Source organism: Chiloscyllium plagiosum, unplaced genomic scaffold (assembly GCF_037043375.1).
Source record: "Chiloscyllium plagiosum isolate Xiang-an unplaced genomic scaffold, Cpla_swu_hap1 HiC_scaffold_45, whole genome shotgun sequence".
In the NCBI taxonomy this organism is placed as follows: domain Eukaryota; kingdom Metazoa; phylum Chordata; class Chondrichthyes; order Orectolobiformes; family Hemiscylliidae; genus Chiloscyllium; species Chiloscyllium plagiosum.
Genome location: NW_028270183.1, coordinates 16,498,072 through 16,515,074, shown reverse-complemented (window position 1 = coordinate 16,515,074; position 17,003 = coordinate 16,498,072). Strand labels below are relative to the sequence as shown.

At 40.6% G+C, this 17,003-nt stretch overlaps 1 protein-coding gene across 1 annotated transcript in view; it reads left to right on the top strand.

Moving 5' to 3' along the window:
* The window catches only part of cc2d1a (coiled-coil and C2 domain containing 1A), an 81,811-nt gene that overhangs the window by 19,796 nt on the left and 45,012 nt on the right, over positions 1–17,003 (top strand). The window contains exons 9-18 of the mRNA XM_043694794.2: positions 92–190; positions 3,948–4,078; positions 4,817–4,889; positions 6,345–6,466; positions 7,722–7,848; positions 8,664–8,836; positions 11,819–11,941; positions 14,120–14,178; positions 15,382–15,498; positions 16,624–16,697. Coding sequence (XP_043550729.1) covers positions 92–190; positions 3,948–4,078; positions 4,817–4,889; positions 6,345–6,466; positions 7,722–7,848; positions 8,664–8,836; positions 11,819–11,941; positions 14,120–14,178; positions 15,382–15,498; positions 16,624–16,697 — 1,098 coding nt within the window. The remainder of the gene's footprint in view (positions 1–91; positions 191–3,947; positions 4,079–4,816; positions 4,890–6,344; positions 6,467–7,721; positions 7,849–8,663; positions 8,837–11,818; positions 11,942–14,119; positions 14,179–15,381; positions 15,499–16,623; positions 16,698–17,003) is intronic.

Here is a 17,003-nt window from a genome sequence, read left to right as displayed (position 1 = left end):
ACTATATTCATCCTGAGCTTGCAAATCTGGGTCTAAAGTTGTGGAATTGGCTGTTTCCATTTGATAACTTCAGTCCACATTCTCTCCCCAGATCGTTTACCAAAGGAGCAACTGTCAATCGCCCTTCCTCGGTCATCTGCTCCCTCATTGCCAGCCGTGTCTCCTTCACAGCCATTGATGTCATCATCAGGTGGGTCCTCTTTGAAGGGTAAATGTGGTCTTCATGATTCAGGCAACCCATGTGTTTCTTCTCATTCTGTGCTAATGAAGAATTAGATCAGTAAACCTTTGCTGTATTTCCTTCAAAGGCAAGTCCACTTTCCTCAAGAAAGAGGACTAATTACATACAGTATTGCAAAGCCCAAACAATGGTAACAAGATTTCACAACTCTTGAACTTTAGGTCCTTTCTAATAAAGGCTAACTTAACATTTGCTTTCCCAATTACTTGCTGCAACCACTTACTTGGTGATTAACTCAAAAGCAAAGCCAAATACTGGAAAAGCTGGAGGTCTGAAATATAAGCAAAAGTCTATTGTTGGGATGCAATTTGTTATACCTTTTTACCTGTTAAAAATGATCGTTCACATCAGAGACATGGGCAGCATAACAGTTGAAGGTAATGTTTTATTCCCTTCCTTTGGAGTCACAAGGTAGAGATCAGAAATGTTGACTGTTTTCTTTATTGCATCTCTAGTTTAGCAATCCTCTTGTACTTTCCACTTGTAGGTAACTCAGCATGTGGCAAATAGAAGTCTGGACACTCCCAGACAGTGCAGTTGATTCCGCACTGGACTGCATATTTATACAAAATGGGCAAGTGTCCATGAACAATGGGCAGGAACAGACCAATGAAGTCTGCCCCCTTAAAATCCTATTAACTTGAATGTAATGAGCATTGATGTCTCATCCCTTGCTCACCACATAGCTACTGGAAAGTTTAAGGAATAAAATGAACTCTGGGTAAATTCAGGGAAATTTTTCATTAATACTCAACCCCAATGATTATGAAAAAGCAAAAGTTAATGTCTCATTCTATTCTCGATTAGCTTAGTCGATGTTCCCTGGTTCTCCGTGTTCCATTCAGTTCAAATAGTTTGTGCGAACAGACTATCTGAAACCTTATCATCGTAAGAACATGAGAGCAGGAGTAGACCATATGCCCTGTCAAGCCTCTACCACTCAATACATCATGGCTGAGGTTATAAATCAACTCTTCTTTTCTGCCTGATCCCCATATCCCTCACTTCCCTGAGACCCCCATTTTTTTTTTTATCTTGGCCTTCAGCACATTCTGTGATTATGCATCTATATATCCCTCTTGGTAGACAATGTCAGGAAACTAAATTTTTGCCTTCTCTCCAATTTAAGATTCCCTACCTACCCTTGAGTAGTTCTAAGAATTTGAGGAAAATTTCACCCAATGAATAAACATGTAACATTTTAGGTTAGCCGGTAGGATCTAGTGAGATATCTCAGCAATAAGTGCTCGCGCCTCACCTATTCTCAATATATGTCTATGCCTTTGAGGGACTAAGTGCAGTGTGTCCAGTTTGCTAACAGTACAAGTTTGAAAGTTAAGCAAGGCGGGATGTAAAAATGCTGTGAAAGAATGTAAGTTAAGTGAATAGACAAAGATATAAAATAAAGAATTATGGAATCCCCTATTCTGGCAGGAATAGTATAAAGCAATTTTTTTTTTTAAGTAGTTGAAAGCTAGCAAATATTGGCAGATTGTTGATTTGATGAAAGATCACAACCCGGGATGTTAACGGAGTTTTCCTTTGGGGACTGTTGCATGTGCAGAGTATTTCCAGACGTTGCTGTTTATATTTCAGAGTTCCAGTATTGTACTTTGCTTTTGCCTTCATCACCAAGTTAGCAAAATGTTGCAGAAAGCAAATGGTACATTAACCTTCAATAAAAAGGGCTTGAACAATACTGGTCCCAACCCTCCATTCCAAAAAGCATCCTTCCACCATTACCCTTTGTCCCCTGTGACCAAGCCAGTTCTGTATCCATTTTACCAGCTCACACCTAATACTGTGTAATTTCATCATTTCTACCAGTCTGCCATGAGGAACCTTATCAAAGGCTTAACTGAAATCCATTTGCATATCAATTGCTTATCTCTCATCAATCATCAACAAAAATCTCAATCAAGTTAAGGCACGACCTCCCATGGTGTCTATCGCTAATAAGTCCACTTACTTCTAAATGCGTAAGATCTTGTCCCTGACGATCTTTTCCAATAATTTCTCTACCACCAACATGACACGCTTAGGTATGTAATCTCTTGGATTATCCTTGTTATCCTCCTCAAACAATGGGACAGTATTGGCTAATATCCAGTCCTCTGGGACCTCACCTATGGCCAAAGAAGACGCAAACATGTCTGTCAATGCTGCAGCGATTTGTTTTCTTGCCTCCCTCAATATTCTGGGATAGATCCCATCAGGACCTGGGACATACCCAATTTAATACATTTTAAGATGCACAACTCCTCTTCCTTTTTAATAGCAACTTGGCTTAGAAATTCGATACTCCGTTCCCTGAGTTTATCCTCCACCAATTCCTTCTCTTTGGTGACTACTGACACGAAGTATTCGTTTGGGACCTCGCCTACCTCTTATGGCTCCACACACACATTCCCTCCTTTGTCCTTGAGTGGGCCAACCCTTTTCCCTGGCTACCTTTCTTTTTAATATATGTGTATGAAAAGCCTTGGGATTCTCCTTAATATTGTTTGCTAACAACTTTTCATGACCTCTATTCATGTTTCTAATTCCTTGTTAAACTTCTTTCCTACTTTATTTTAGAAAGTTCAAGGGTTTCATCTGTTACCATCCTCCTTGACCTTGCGTATGCTTCCTTTTTCTTTTTGTCCAAAGTCCTAACATCCCTGGTCATCCAAGGTTCACGTAACTTGCCGTATCTATCCTTCATTGCCGCAAGAATGGGCCACTCTTGAACTCTTATCAACTGACATTTGAAATACTTCCACCTGTCCGATTGTAGGTTTACCCTCAAACAGCCACCTTCAATCAAAATTCTCCAGTTTCTACAGAATATTGTTGGTAGTTTGCTTTCCCCCAATTTAACACCTTTATCTGAGGACTACCGTTATCCCTGTCTATGACTATCTTAAAATGGTCACAACTCCTGAAATGCTACCCGACTGAAATTTCACTCGCCTGGCCGTGCTCATTTCCCAAAACCAGGTCCCGTATGACCCCTTGCTTAGTTGGACTGTTTACATATTGTGTTATGCCCTCGTCCTTATGTCCACTTTCTTGCACTTTCCCTGTAACCCCTGATTCCCTTCCAGATCAAGATTCCATCTCTCTGTCTTAATGGGAGGCGACAGCTATGATCATATTGAATCCCCAACTCCTATTTCATTTAGTATTCTCATGTCTAACTTGTCATAGCTTTTCTGTCTGTTAGACAAGATCGTTATTTATATTATTAGAGATTTAACATTCCTATATAACATTTACCATGTACTGGAATACTTGCATTTCCAGTTGTCAAAGTATAGGTTTTGGACAACTGCAATTTGCAATGCAAATGTGTTGGATTCCTGTATCTAGGAAGAGCTGTATTTTAAACGTCCCAATTATTCTTTGTGCATTCAAAGAATTCACAGGGTTCATCGTACAATGTCATCATTAATGGAGAGTATAAGTTCTTCACTTCAACTGTACCAAGTCCTAACTCTGTAAAGAGAGATTCCAACTTGACTTAGACAGTGGTTGTTCTGTATTTTCAGTCCTCACTGTTAGTCAACATATCTGAGCATAGAAGGTCAAAGTGGAGCTTTGGGTTGATTCCAAATTCTTGGTAAATGTGGCTGAACCTATGGAGCCAGTGACTTGATGCAAAATTTGCAAATACAGAAATAAACTCTTTTTGATTGAAACAGGGTTATTTTTTTCATGTCTGCAGCTATCCCACCTCCCCCTAAAGATCTCATGGAGGCCCTTCAACAGAGAATGGACAAGTACAAGTCTGCTGCTGCACAGGCCAAGACTGCAGGCAATGACCGGAAAGCAAGGATGCATGAACGCATAGTCAAGGTAAATGCATTTCCAAAATAACTCACTTTGCACAACTAGTGCAAATTTAAAATATTGTTCCTAATTAACATTCTTACTTTGAAGCTCCCTGTGTTGTTACTATTCAGATTCCCTTTCCCATTTGACAAGCAAGTGAGATTGAATCACTGGTTTGTTTTGCATTTCTCGTGATCGTTATTTAGCTGAAGAAGAAATAAAATCTGGAGGCATGCAAAATAGTTTGCAGACTTGCTGTCACTGTTTCATACTTGTACAAAGTTAACTTACCCTCCTATCTCTATATTGTCTAACAGCATCTCGAGATATTTTCCTTTTCTGCTTCTCTTGTGTTTTTGAAAGCAGAAGAGGTTGGTGTCAGTTCAAATATGTCTTTTTCCCCTTCTATCCTCATATATTCATGGATGCGTTTGACACATTTGGGCTCTTGTGGTGCAATGGTTGTGTCTCTGCCTTTGAGACAGAAGGACTGGGTTCAAGTCCCACCTGGTTTAGAGGTGTGTCATAATATCAATGAATAGACTGATTAGAAAATATAGAAATACAGATTCCACGCTGTATCTCTCTCCTCTGCCTCGTGAGCTGTTCTAACATTTCAGTGCTTGTATTAATTGGAAACCTGAGATGCAATGGAAAGATGCAAAGCTGGTTCAATCTTCTCTGGTGGTGGCTGGGGCAGAAAGCCATCATGACAGGTCTCTGCTCTAAGGCAATAGCAACTGTTTTTAATTGATCTTCCAGCAATACCAGGAGGCCATACGTGCATATAAAGGAGGAAGGAATGTTAACCTGAGTGAACTCCCAGTGCCACCTGGTAAGAAGCAGATTTTAATTTATCTTAATCATGCAGTGCTGTTGGACAGGACATCATGAGATAGAAAGTATAAAGAACGTTAATTGAAACTACTTGGGGCTTTTTTAGGGGGGCTTAGTGGGGAGAAGATAACTTCTGAAACTTGCTTTTTTATGTCACTAGGAAGTATTGAATACAGGAGATCCAAAGCAGTTAGCTATCACCGTTTGATAGACTGAACCGAATAGCTTCTATTTCTAGTGAGAGATAATTCACCAGCATGAGTTTATTATCTGAATGAATCAAATAAATTGTTATCCTCTTGTTTCATGTGTTTCTGGCAGTTAGTGCAGCATTGTATTGCAGGGAGTTACTTTGCCCACATGGTGTCACTCGGTGACCATTGATTTTTAAGTTGTTTATTTCGTCTGTCTCTCTTCCAGCTTCTCTTTACTGTTCTCAATCCAATGCACTCAAACTCAGAGCAGTTAGTTTACTAGAAAAGTGAGTGGGGAAGTGAAAATGCAAATTTATTTCTCCATCTTTCAGTGAAAGATTACTGGAATATCTCTGTCCTGCTCTAAAAGCCGTAATGTCTCTGCCTGTTAGAAACTCGAGCAACAGTGATTCTGCAACTGCAACAACATAGATTTGTGTCCATATCAGTCACACCATAGTACATTGGTAATGAGAATGTCCAGGTTGAGTAGGGAAAGGTTCTGAAGAGCTCTGTGAGCAATATTACTTCAGGGCAGCTGAGCAAGTGAGGGTTGAAAAGCTCCCAATCAGTATTTACTTCATGTAAGTAAGCAAAACCAGAGACTAGACTGACTCAGTGAGGCTAGGTGTTAATGAAGAAGTAATGGAGTGCGATTTTGGATTTGGGTAGCTAGACCCGGGTAGGATGGTAATTGATCAGAACCAGTGTTGTTTTTCACGCGGTTCTTGAGAGAGTTTAAAGGCCAGGTTGAGAAATATAAAGATTTGTAGTCCCATGTGATGTTTGAGATTTAATGTCTGGGAGATAATAGCTGAGAAATAGGTAGGATCCATCTTGAGTATTTCGGCTAGTTGAAGTCCGCTGTAGACCACTGTTGTCTTATCCATATTTACCATGTTAAATTCTGAGTGTTAATGAAAGTTCTGTACAGGTTCTATATTTCTATTTCAATGCTGTATAGTACGGTTTATTATTTTGTTCTAAACTATGGAATCTTCTTACTTTATTCTCTTTGGAAGTCCCATAGATCTCTTAATTTACTTAAAAGTTACTAGGCAAGTCGTAACATAAATTTGGTTATCTGTGTGGAGTTTACACGTTTTCCACATGGCCACAAATGGAAAAATTATAAAAATGACCATCAGTCCTAATTGCTGATACCTCGCCAGGATGGTAGCAGAGATGGTGGCTGAATTAGGTACTGTCTTTGTACTGCAGTGAATTGTTTTCATTCTTCACTCCCCACCTCCCACAAGGTTTCCCACCGCTTCAGGGAGCCGAGAACGCTACACAGGATCAAAGTATTGTGGGGGTGCTGGAAAGTGCAATGAAGCTAGCCAATCAGCAAGTGAATGATGATGATAATGAGGATGATGAGGTAAGTATGCCTTGTATAGTGGCATGGAAAGAGCTGTCGGTCCATCTATCATTTTTGACTCTTTAAGTGTTCTGCTCTTTGAAATCAGTTCATATCCCATTTGTAAGCTGCTATGATCTATCATTCCTTTGATTTAGAATTAGTAATTCAATTGTGTTGCTGCATAATGAAGTTGCTATGTGACTTAGGTTAACCAATACTTTGCTTCCCTTTCCAAAATAACCCAAAACTTTTATTTCGAGATGTATTATGCTCCGATGGGTAATGTGCATTCCCTCTGCACACTTGAAGACTTACAGCTAGGAAATTACCTTGTCTCACTATCAAAATGTACTCCTTCATAAATTGGAGAGAGCCAGCAGAGATCCTTTGCAAAGGATTTAGAATAACCAGGGATATAAGAAGGAGCAGTTTCAAAAGAAGGAAAATGTGATAAATATTGCCATCATATTCGTATACCATCCCTCAGGGTGGCATGGTGATGCAATGGTTAGCGCTGCGCCAGAGACCTGGGTTTGATTCCACGTCTGTGTGTAGTTTACACGTTCTACCCATGTCTGCATGGGTTTCCACTGGGTGCTTTGGTTTCCTCCCACAGTCTAAAGATGTGCAGGTTAGGTGGATTGGTCGTGCAGAATTGTCCATAATGTCTAGGATGTGCAGACGAGGTGGCTTCGCCATGGTAAATACAGAGTTAGGAGATTAGATGGGGGCTCTGGGTATGGGAGGGATGCTTTTCAGAGGTTCTGTTTCTGCACAGTGGGGATTATATGATTCTATTCAGTAAATTAAAGCTGGGATCTTCCTCTTGTGCTCAGTTTGTCTCTTGCCATTCTGAAGAAGAGTTGCGTTGGAGTCAGTGTTAAATCTCTTTCTTTCTCCACAGATGCTGCTCGTCCTGCTGAGTTTCTCCAGCATTTTGATAAAGCCACCACTCGGCAGCAAAATAATGTGATCCATGTATCATTTGAAATGATACCCCTCAACAGAAAGGCCAAGCAGATTTTATTAACTTTATCAATTTAAGGGAAAGTCATTGTCCTTTTTATTTTTGAAATTTGCATCTTTATTGCAATTGTTTTTAACTTGCATGAATTCTTAAGGCTACTCAAAATCTAGAATTGTCCTTATTTTTCTTCTTTTTATTTCCTGCATTTAATGAAACATTTAAGTCAAGACTTTTTTTTTTGCAGAGACAGAATCATGTGTAACTTTATAAAATTTGTTTTCCTTCCTTCCAATAATTTTCTTGAAGCCAGTACAGCAGGCACCTGCTCAGAGAGCTGCACCACAAACGTGGCCCAAGACTTCAGCCTCACGAGCTCCACCAGCAGCCCCTGCTAACACTGGGAATCCAGCAACAAAACAACTCCCCAGCAAAGGTAACAGTTGGTGAATAGCCAAATCCAAAGCTGAAAACATACACTGCAAACCAGTTTTAGCTAGTTTATCTGGCGCACTCATTTTAGTGACTGTTAACAGCCAACATTTTAGACGCCATTCTTGGAATGGTGAAGAGAAGAGAAAATATCATCAGTGTCCTGTGGGTATTACTTGAGAGACTGTCAGTCCCTTGGTACGTTGCCTAAATGTCCACTCTTCACTTGTGAACAGTTTTATGATCAGCCAGTTTGAACGTTTTCTATGTCACACCTCTGGAATAGGTGGGACATGAACCCTAGACTGTCTGTCTCTGGCCAGGGCACTATGCTATGCCACAAAAGATCCTCTTATTGTTCACCTGTAAACATAGTCAAATAGTCTGCCAACATTTAATTAAGGAAGGCATCTTGCTCACATTTGATCCAGATATCAGCATGCACTTTCCAACAGAGACCTTATGGCTAGGGCTACGTTCAAAAAAACCTCTTTTTTTTTCTCCCCCTTCCGCACTTCTCAATTGCCCCAGATACACTGAGGGCAATTTTCAAGACTCCTCTGTCACTTAGGATTGCTTGAATGGAACCAAGCACAGACTGGAGGTTGAATTCTGCAGCTTATTTCTGTGATCAGTGTGGCATAAGGTTTGGACTCTAGTTGCAGCCCGTTGGAAGACCTCAAATTTGTTTGGGCTAAACCCTTTCATCTTGTTGCAGGTCAGGTAGGGACCCTGCCACTGTACCACAACCCCCCCTCATTCTTCACCTGTGATTGTTGAAAGGCTGAAACTCTTTCATCTCTTCATTCCATCATGCAGCCCAACAGCAGCTGGACTTCTTGCAGAACAGGAAGAAACAATTCATGAAGGCAGCACTCCGTACAAAGCAGAAGAATGACATGGAAGGAGCAAAACTGTATCTTCGGCAGGCAAAAGGGCTGGACCCCATGATCGAGGCGGCCAAGGGTGGGCTACCTGTAGATATTACCAAGGTAAAATAACTAACTTCTTTTACCGTGTGGGCGGCACGGTGGCACAGTGGTTAGCACTGCTGCCTCACAGCGCCAGAGACCCTGGTTCAATTCCCGCCTCAGGCGTCTGACTGTGTGGAGTTTGCACGTTCTCCCTGTGTCTGTATGGGTTTCCTCCGGGTGCTCCGGTTTCCTCCCACAGTCCAAAGATGTGCAGGTCAGGTGAATTGGCCATGCTAAATTGCCCATAGTGTTAGCTAAGGGGTAAATGTAGTGGTATGGGTGGGTTGCGCTTCGGCAGGGCGGTGTGGACTTGTTGGGCCGAAGGGCCTGTTTCTACACTGTAATCTAATCTAATCTAATCTAATCTAATCTAATTTTGTGAGTTGACTAAGCACCCGTATGTAACTGCACAGTTTGTTTTTTGTTGGAAGGAATACTTCATATCACACCAACATAACCACAAGATGTCCTCAAATATTCTCTGGCCAATGAAACACTTTTGTTTGTGTAGTCATCATTATTGTAAAGCAGGAAATGCCTGACCTGATTTGCATGCAACGAATTTTCTCTCTAACAGCATTTTTATTTTATTTAATGTGATGATTACGGAAAAATGGCATCATCTTCCCTTTTTATTTTGAAATCATGCCATTTAATCTTTTTATACTACCTGAAAGAACAAGGGGGCCTTGATTGAATGTCTCGTCTGAAAGACAGCACTTCCAACAAGGTTGTGCTCCTCAAGGTGCTGTGCTGGGTATCGGTCTGGACTATGCTCAGCTTTCTCGAGTGGGTTCTGAGCCCTGGCATTCTGCCTCCGAGGGGAGGGATTGACTCACTGACCCATGGCTGATGTAGCTTTGACAGAGCTGCATTCTGACCAAACAGTGCCGAACTCTATATCACCTTTGCAGCAAATACTGTGACCTTGGTTTGATCAGATAATAAACATGCTGTTCCACTGAATCGTCTCTTTAAAACAATTATTCCTGGTACGTTCTCAAGCATGAAGAAGTGGAGAAGAATTTTAAAAGAAAACTGATACTTGCTGAAATGCAAATGATATTAGTGTGTTATTCTCAAGAATGAACCAACAATGTAACTTGATGTCTTGCACTGTCATTGTAGACTACTTTGGAAGTGGAATTCAGGTGCTCTTGATTTTCAGAAGATTTTCACTTGCTGTGCAGTAATTAATTAAGTTTTGTTTCCTCCTGCCAAAGTACAATTCCAACAAATGGATTTGCCCTTCAGTACCCTATTCGAATTGTCATTGAGTCTTAACAGTTCAACAAAAACAACTTGTTGTTCTGGAGCACCTATAATCATGCAACAAATTACAAAACACTTGATTTTAAAAAAAAAGAGAGGCATGAAAAGCAAATAAGAATGATAAAGTTATGTGGAAATCTGGCCAATGTGTCAAGTCTTTGACAAGTTTGAAACTTGGAGAGGAGGAGTAATGGTTTAGGAAGGTGGGGAAGAGTGGAAAAAGGCTTTGCACGCAGCATTCTTCTCCACGTTTATCTCTGTCAACATCACTAAATATTACTGTTCGTTAGCCCATTGGTGGACCTCGCGAAGTGCAAATCAGCCACTCTGTTTTCTGTAAGCAAAACCCTTCAGAGTTACTGAATTTACTGTCATTCTCATTGGTATCTTCAGGGTAGTGAAAGACACTGCATAAATGCAATTCATCCAGAACAAAATACTGTGGGTATTGGAGGTCTGAAATAAAAATCACAGCAAGTGCTGGAGAAACTCTGGTTAACTCTGTTTCTCTCTCTTGCACAGGTGCTGCCAGACCTGATGATTATTTTCTAGCCCTCTTGTTTACTTTACTTAAACGTAGTTGTTTTCCTTCATTTCTTCTGGGAGTGATATGAAATGGGTGTGGGAAATGTTGCGGGGGTGGAAGCACACAGCTTTGACAATAGGATGTACCTGAGCCCTGGGTTGAACAGAACTGCAAAATATACAGAACCTGGTTTGGGTTGAGTGAGCCCAGGGTCTGAGGCGAGGCCTGAGTTTCATGGGGTGGGTAGCTGAAAGAAATAAGTAGTCTTTCTGACAGTCAGTTGGAAAAAATTTGGATTGGATATCTAGACAAGGAGTCCGATCGTACAAGAGGTTGACAGGGTGATGGATAAATAGAGCTCGGTCTCCTTGGCGCACTTCGAGAAATGGATTCTCTGTTTGTGGGTGATGCCAGTTGGGAGATAATATCAATGTGACAAAGAGAAGGGGCCAAAGGGAATATACCTGAGGAACTCCAGAAGCATACTGATATGTAGAGGGGCAGTGAAAAGGCATTCTTGTGTGGCTGCTGCCTTTGAATGGAACCACACTGGGGAAATCGCAAAACATTGAGCAATGCACAGAGAAAACAAGGAGGGCAGAGGAACAATGGAGTACAGTCACAAAAGGTGCTGTCTATGATTTGGCCAGGGTGGAAATTTTGTTGAGAGACGAGTGTGCGATGAACTGAAATTAATCAGACAGGATCTTTTATTGAATTGGGTGTGGAGCCAGCCAGGTGATGACATCGTTGAGAAATTTGCGATCGACAGAGAGGACAAGCAAGTCAAGGATTTACCTTATAAAGGAGTTATGTAGCATATAAGTAGGCCATTCAGTGTGAAGGTTTCGCGTCCAAACTCTCTCATCCACGTACATTGACAGAATGAATCACTGGACATTCAATGCACGGCCACTCTGGCTTTGGTTTATAAATTCAAAAACTTAAAATTCTGTGCTGCTGGACAGCACCTCATGGAATTGAGACCAAGGAAGTGTTAAGCAAGTTGGTTAGCTCGTCGAATGTTTCTAGTGGCAGCCAGACCTCATTATCATGTAAATGCATCTACAAACAATGCCCATGCCCACATTGTGATAGGGAGAGTAGGTGGTGATTCATAGTGCCAGATTGGCACACATGCTTACTGCACCTGTTAGTGTGATGGCAAAGTAAATGACTCATGACTCACATTAAATTTCTAGGTACCTGCACCCCCTGAAAATGAGGACGACTTTGTACTGGTGCAGAATCGAGGAGTGCACATACCCCAGAAAACTGCACAGCAATACCATCAACTAATGGAGGTGCTGAAACAGCAATATGAGGTAAATTTGTTAGTAATATAGAGCTGGAGCAAAAGCTGTGTTCAGCATTTCCAGTTGTTATAAAACATGGTAATCATAAAAGAATTAACTTGTATTATTTAAGTAATTCTGAATGACTTTGTGAACAAGGTTTCTGACATTATGAAGTTCACTTGACACCCATTTTTATTCCTCTAAATTTCAGAGATGTTATTCTTCCCAATGTTCAGGATTTTGTTCCCTGTTAGATTAGTTATATTAACTATCAGTTCCTAGGAGACATCAAGATTAAACTGCAGAGTCAACAAAACTCTAATATTTTGGAGAAGTTTAATTTTTGAGGTAGGTGATCCACTATGATTTTGAGTGGTGGATCCGGCTTGAGGGACTGAATGGTCTATTCTGTTCTTATAGTTCTCATTATGCCACTGCCTGGGATGGGTAAATGCAGCCATTCATGTAGCAGTCATTTCAGTCTCAAATTTTTTTTTTTGTAAATTTGAAATGTTCAGAATTAATTTCAAGGGATTCTAATCCTTTACAAAGAAAGATTAAAGATTAGAGTGTTGCATGCTCTAGAATTTAGACAATTAAGGGATTTTCTGATTGGAAGCTTGTAAGATGTCAAGGGGGTCAGAGAAAGGTGAACTCCTCCAGGACAGTAATTGATCCTGCTGCTTACCCTGAGGAAACAGCCTGTTTCTGATCTCCAGGAGCTACTGCTAGACAGCAGTTTGAGAGACAGTAATGGCTAGAACTATGCTTCTCCACATCCCACACTCCCATGATTAAATAATTTTGCAATGGTCATGTGAATACTTGGTAGGAGCTGCAGATGTTGGAATCTGTACTGAAGAGACAGTGCTGGAAATCACAGTGGGTCAGGCAGCATCCATGGCGAGAGAGCATTGCACGCAGTTCTGGTCTCCTTGCAATTGAAAGAATGTTGTGAAAGGATTCAGAAAAGATTTACAAGGATGTTGCCAGGGTCGAAGGATTTGAGCTATAGGGAGAGGCTGAATAGGCTGCGGCACTTTTCACTGGAGTGTTAGAGGCTGACAGGTGACCTTATAGAGGTTTATAAAATCATGAGGGGCTTGGATAGCGTAAATAGACAAGGTCTTTTCCTTGGAGTGGTAAAGTCCAGAACGAGAGGGCATAGATTAAGGGTGAAAGGGGAAAGATATAAAAGGGACCTAAGAGGCTCCTTTTTCTCAGGGTGGTACGTGTATGGAATGAGCTGCCAGAGGAACTGCTGGAGGCTGATACAATTACAACATTTAAAAGGCATCTGGATGGGCATATGATTAGGAAAGGTTTAGAAGGATATGGGCCAAATGCTGGCAAATGGGACTAGATCAGGTCGACATGGGTGAGTTGGACTGAAGGGTCTGTTTCTGTGCTGTACGTCTCTATGATTCTAAACTTTGAAGAGTCTCTCCATGTTAGCTTGCTCTCTATCCAGGGATGCTGCCTGACCTGCTGTGATCTCCAGCGTGTTTTGTTTTCAGTCTGTATACCTGGGTCAGGAAATAGAGGTTGCCAGACATGCGTGGGACCAGAGCCTGTGGAAAGATTGAGGCGTGGGAAGGAGAGGGATAAAAAAAAAGCACGCCTGTTCAAAACTGACCGAATCACCTTGTTGCTCTGAGGCAGAAAAGCTAGTGACCAGACTGTGCGCCTCATGCTATTATTAGATAATGTTTAGTAGAAGTGGTGGATGTGACGAATAATTATGGGGGAGGTGTGGTAAGAAACTATAAATCTTCACGTTTATATTTGTTATCGGGTTAGTAAACGTTAACTTCATTTAAGTTAAACATTTGAACAAACTGTAACTCAATTAGAAGCGTTGGAGCTAACTTCTTTGTTAGATGGATGTCATCAGATCAGTTTCCAAGATCTTATCCTACAACCATGCAGCAAGGTACGTGAGGAGAATATGTCAAGTCACACTATCTCAAATGAAGAAAGTTCTATTCTAATTTATTGAAATACTTCATTGCTTATTTGGAGCCAATTTAGACATTACCCTCTGTGCTGCAGAAACTTTATGCCTCTTTCAGTAATATAGTCTATTACAGTTACATTCACTGTAATTACAATTAGATAGGTATTTACTGAAGATGAAAGTAATCTGAGAAAAGCTCTTTTGATTACTTGCCTACTAATGGTCTTGTATTATCTGTCTTTTCTTAGATGTGTATGGAGTACTCAAAGCAATACACACATCTTGGAAGTGTATCAGAGACCACCAAGTGAGTACTGATTTAAATCCTTGACAATGGATTGCAAAGTAGAAAATCTTCAGCCATCTAGAGTGAGATGAAAAAAAATTACTTAATATGGCAGTTCCAATGGAATCATGAACAATGAGCAAAAGTCTTTTTCTAAGAATCTTCTGGTACCTGACGCTGTGTGCCCTATTCCATCCTTGCCCAGTAATGGTGAAACAAGACATCAGTCTTCTGTCAGGTGAACTGCTGTTGGACTGGGTCGGGAAACGTAATCCTGTCTGCCCAAAAGCAGTGAGAATTGCTGTGTTTTACACTGTCACCTTAGATAAGATGATGGATTTGCCAAAAATTAAGAAATCTTAACAAACAAGATCAAGTTTATTTTTATATTTAACAACATATTATTGTCCGCTTTTGACTCCCTGCCTTTTAATTTCCCAGGTTGTTACTGCAGTATTCTCACATTTCCAACATGGCAACTTAGAATTTCTAACAAATGAGAAATTAGTTCCTGGATGCAGTGCACTTTAATTGTAGAATTTGTGATTTTATGCTTGATTTGTGGAATTGAATGTTCCTGGTTTTCAGAAGCAGTCCTGATTGGATCCGTTAATATTGTTCACCTAAATTTCACAGGTCATTTTGAATGTGAAAGTATTGTAAATGAATTAAGTTAACCAAGAAGCCTTGGGTCTTTTGATTATTTATTGAAAGGTTAGGCAGTCTTGATGAATTACTTTGTTTTCATCGCTGTAATTCCAAACTGTCGCGCTTTTATTTTACATTTTGTCAAAAGTTGTCCATGGTTGCTCAGTTTTATTTTCTAAAGATTCTACCTCTTTTCTGTGATCAGTGTTGGGGCTGAAATGCTATTGCTTCGAAGCCTCAGAAGACAAGCAGAAGCAAATTGAAACTGTACTGATTCAGTAACTTGGAAGTTGTATAAGAGTGGGTCATGGTTCCTTTTGGGAGAAAGTGAGGTCTGCAGATGCTGGAGATCAGAACTGGAAATGTGTTGCTGGAAAAGCGCAGGAAGAAGGGCTTATGCCCGAAACGTCGATTCTCCTGTTCCCTGGATGCTGCCTGACCAGCTGCGCTTTTCCAGCAACACATTTCCAGTCATGGTTCCTTTTGGCAAGTGAGTGATAAGCAACATGTTTATGACACCGATTTAATTCCTTTGTAATCATTTTGTTGTCTGTGTGTGTATGCTTATGTTTTAAGATTTGAGAAAATGGCAGAAGATTGCAAAAAGAACATTGAGGTTCTGAAGCAGGCGCATGCCCAAGGCTATCCTCCACCGAAGTGTCATCAGGAGGAGAGAACCTTTCAAGTAGTAAAGTGAGTAGAAGCTATAGAGATTTTAGGTCAACTATAGCAGGCATTTAAGTCCTGTTTTTATACGAAGTTTTAAAACCTTTATAGGACAACTTTGAGTGGTATTTCCTTGCAGCACTTAACAGCTTCATAAAATTACATTATCTGAGTGATGGTGGCTGAACCATTCAAAACAAAATTAAACAGATGCATCGTACTTCAGGACTTGGATAAATAATGTGACTCCACCTGACATCCTTGCAGGCAGCAGAGAGTTTGTATTTTGAATGTGCTGTCAAGCAACTGTTTTTGTGGGTTTAGGAGGATGCTAAATATCAGCCAACACTACATGAAGAAGAGCAATTCTCCTGGAACCCTGACCAATGTTCCTACCTTATTTATCCCATTGCTGCTTGTGCTGAATTTGCTTTCAACAGTGACTCCAATTTATTTGAATGGCTTGGATTGTTTCTCAGCTATTTGATCAAGTGATGTATCGTTACAGGTCTTTTTTTTTCCTTTTAATTCCTTTAAATTTAGCCACAACCTCCTTCACAGTGCAATGTAGTCTTTTTAAGGAGGATATAATTACATATTTGTATAGTAGCAGCATTATGCTTGAACTCAGAATGCGGGATGTGGGGATTCAGGTCAGCTGTGTATTTAAAACCTTTACATTGAAGAACAAGTGTGACGTTAGGAATACTGATGTTTGCTGTTCAGTTACAGTAAAATATAAATTTAATGTTTTTAATCTATAAATTAACTACTAATGAAGCAAAAAAACTCAGCTACTATGCTGAAGTGTTTCATTTTCTTGATCACAGCAGTTGTTAATTGGCATTTATTCTTTGATCACAATCACATTAAAGCGTTTGAGCAATTCAACCTGGTTTCTTTTTGGTTTTACTAATTTGAGGTGGGAATGACACCCTGTGATTATTCCCCTATTATTCCCAATCATTGGAGTCATGGAACCTTTAGTGTCCACCCAAACTTCTGGAAAAGACAGACAGTGTATCAGTTTACCACTTCTTTTCCAACGGTAAGGTGACTGTACAATTTGGGCATTCCGCTACAGTCGGTTCTTAATGTGGCCAATAACTGATGCACCAATACAATTTAAAATTGGTATTTGCTTTATTTCAGGATTTTTCCCCAGCTCTCAAACAGTGACATGGTCCTTTACATTGTCAAAGGAATCAACCTGCCTGCTCCTTCAGGTAATTAAATGTGCTGTGAAATTTCCAATCCTGTTACCTGCTCTAGCTGTAGAGAGGCCTTTACTGGGGTATGAGAGAAAGACGTGTCGCCACGTGCAGCTACAGTTTGCTGTAACTGTTAGTCTGACAGGGAGCCAGCCCGCCCGCAGCAGAGTTTGTTTCCTATTATATAGTTGCTTGTCTTACTCGGTCCAGTGCCAACTGTTTTGCACTCCCACTCTCCCTCCCTCGACCTTCCTTCCAGCTCAGTTTGCTTCCAAACAAGGCTGTTTGTTGAGCTTTTAAGAGCTTCTTGTCTGAATAATA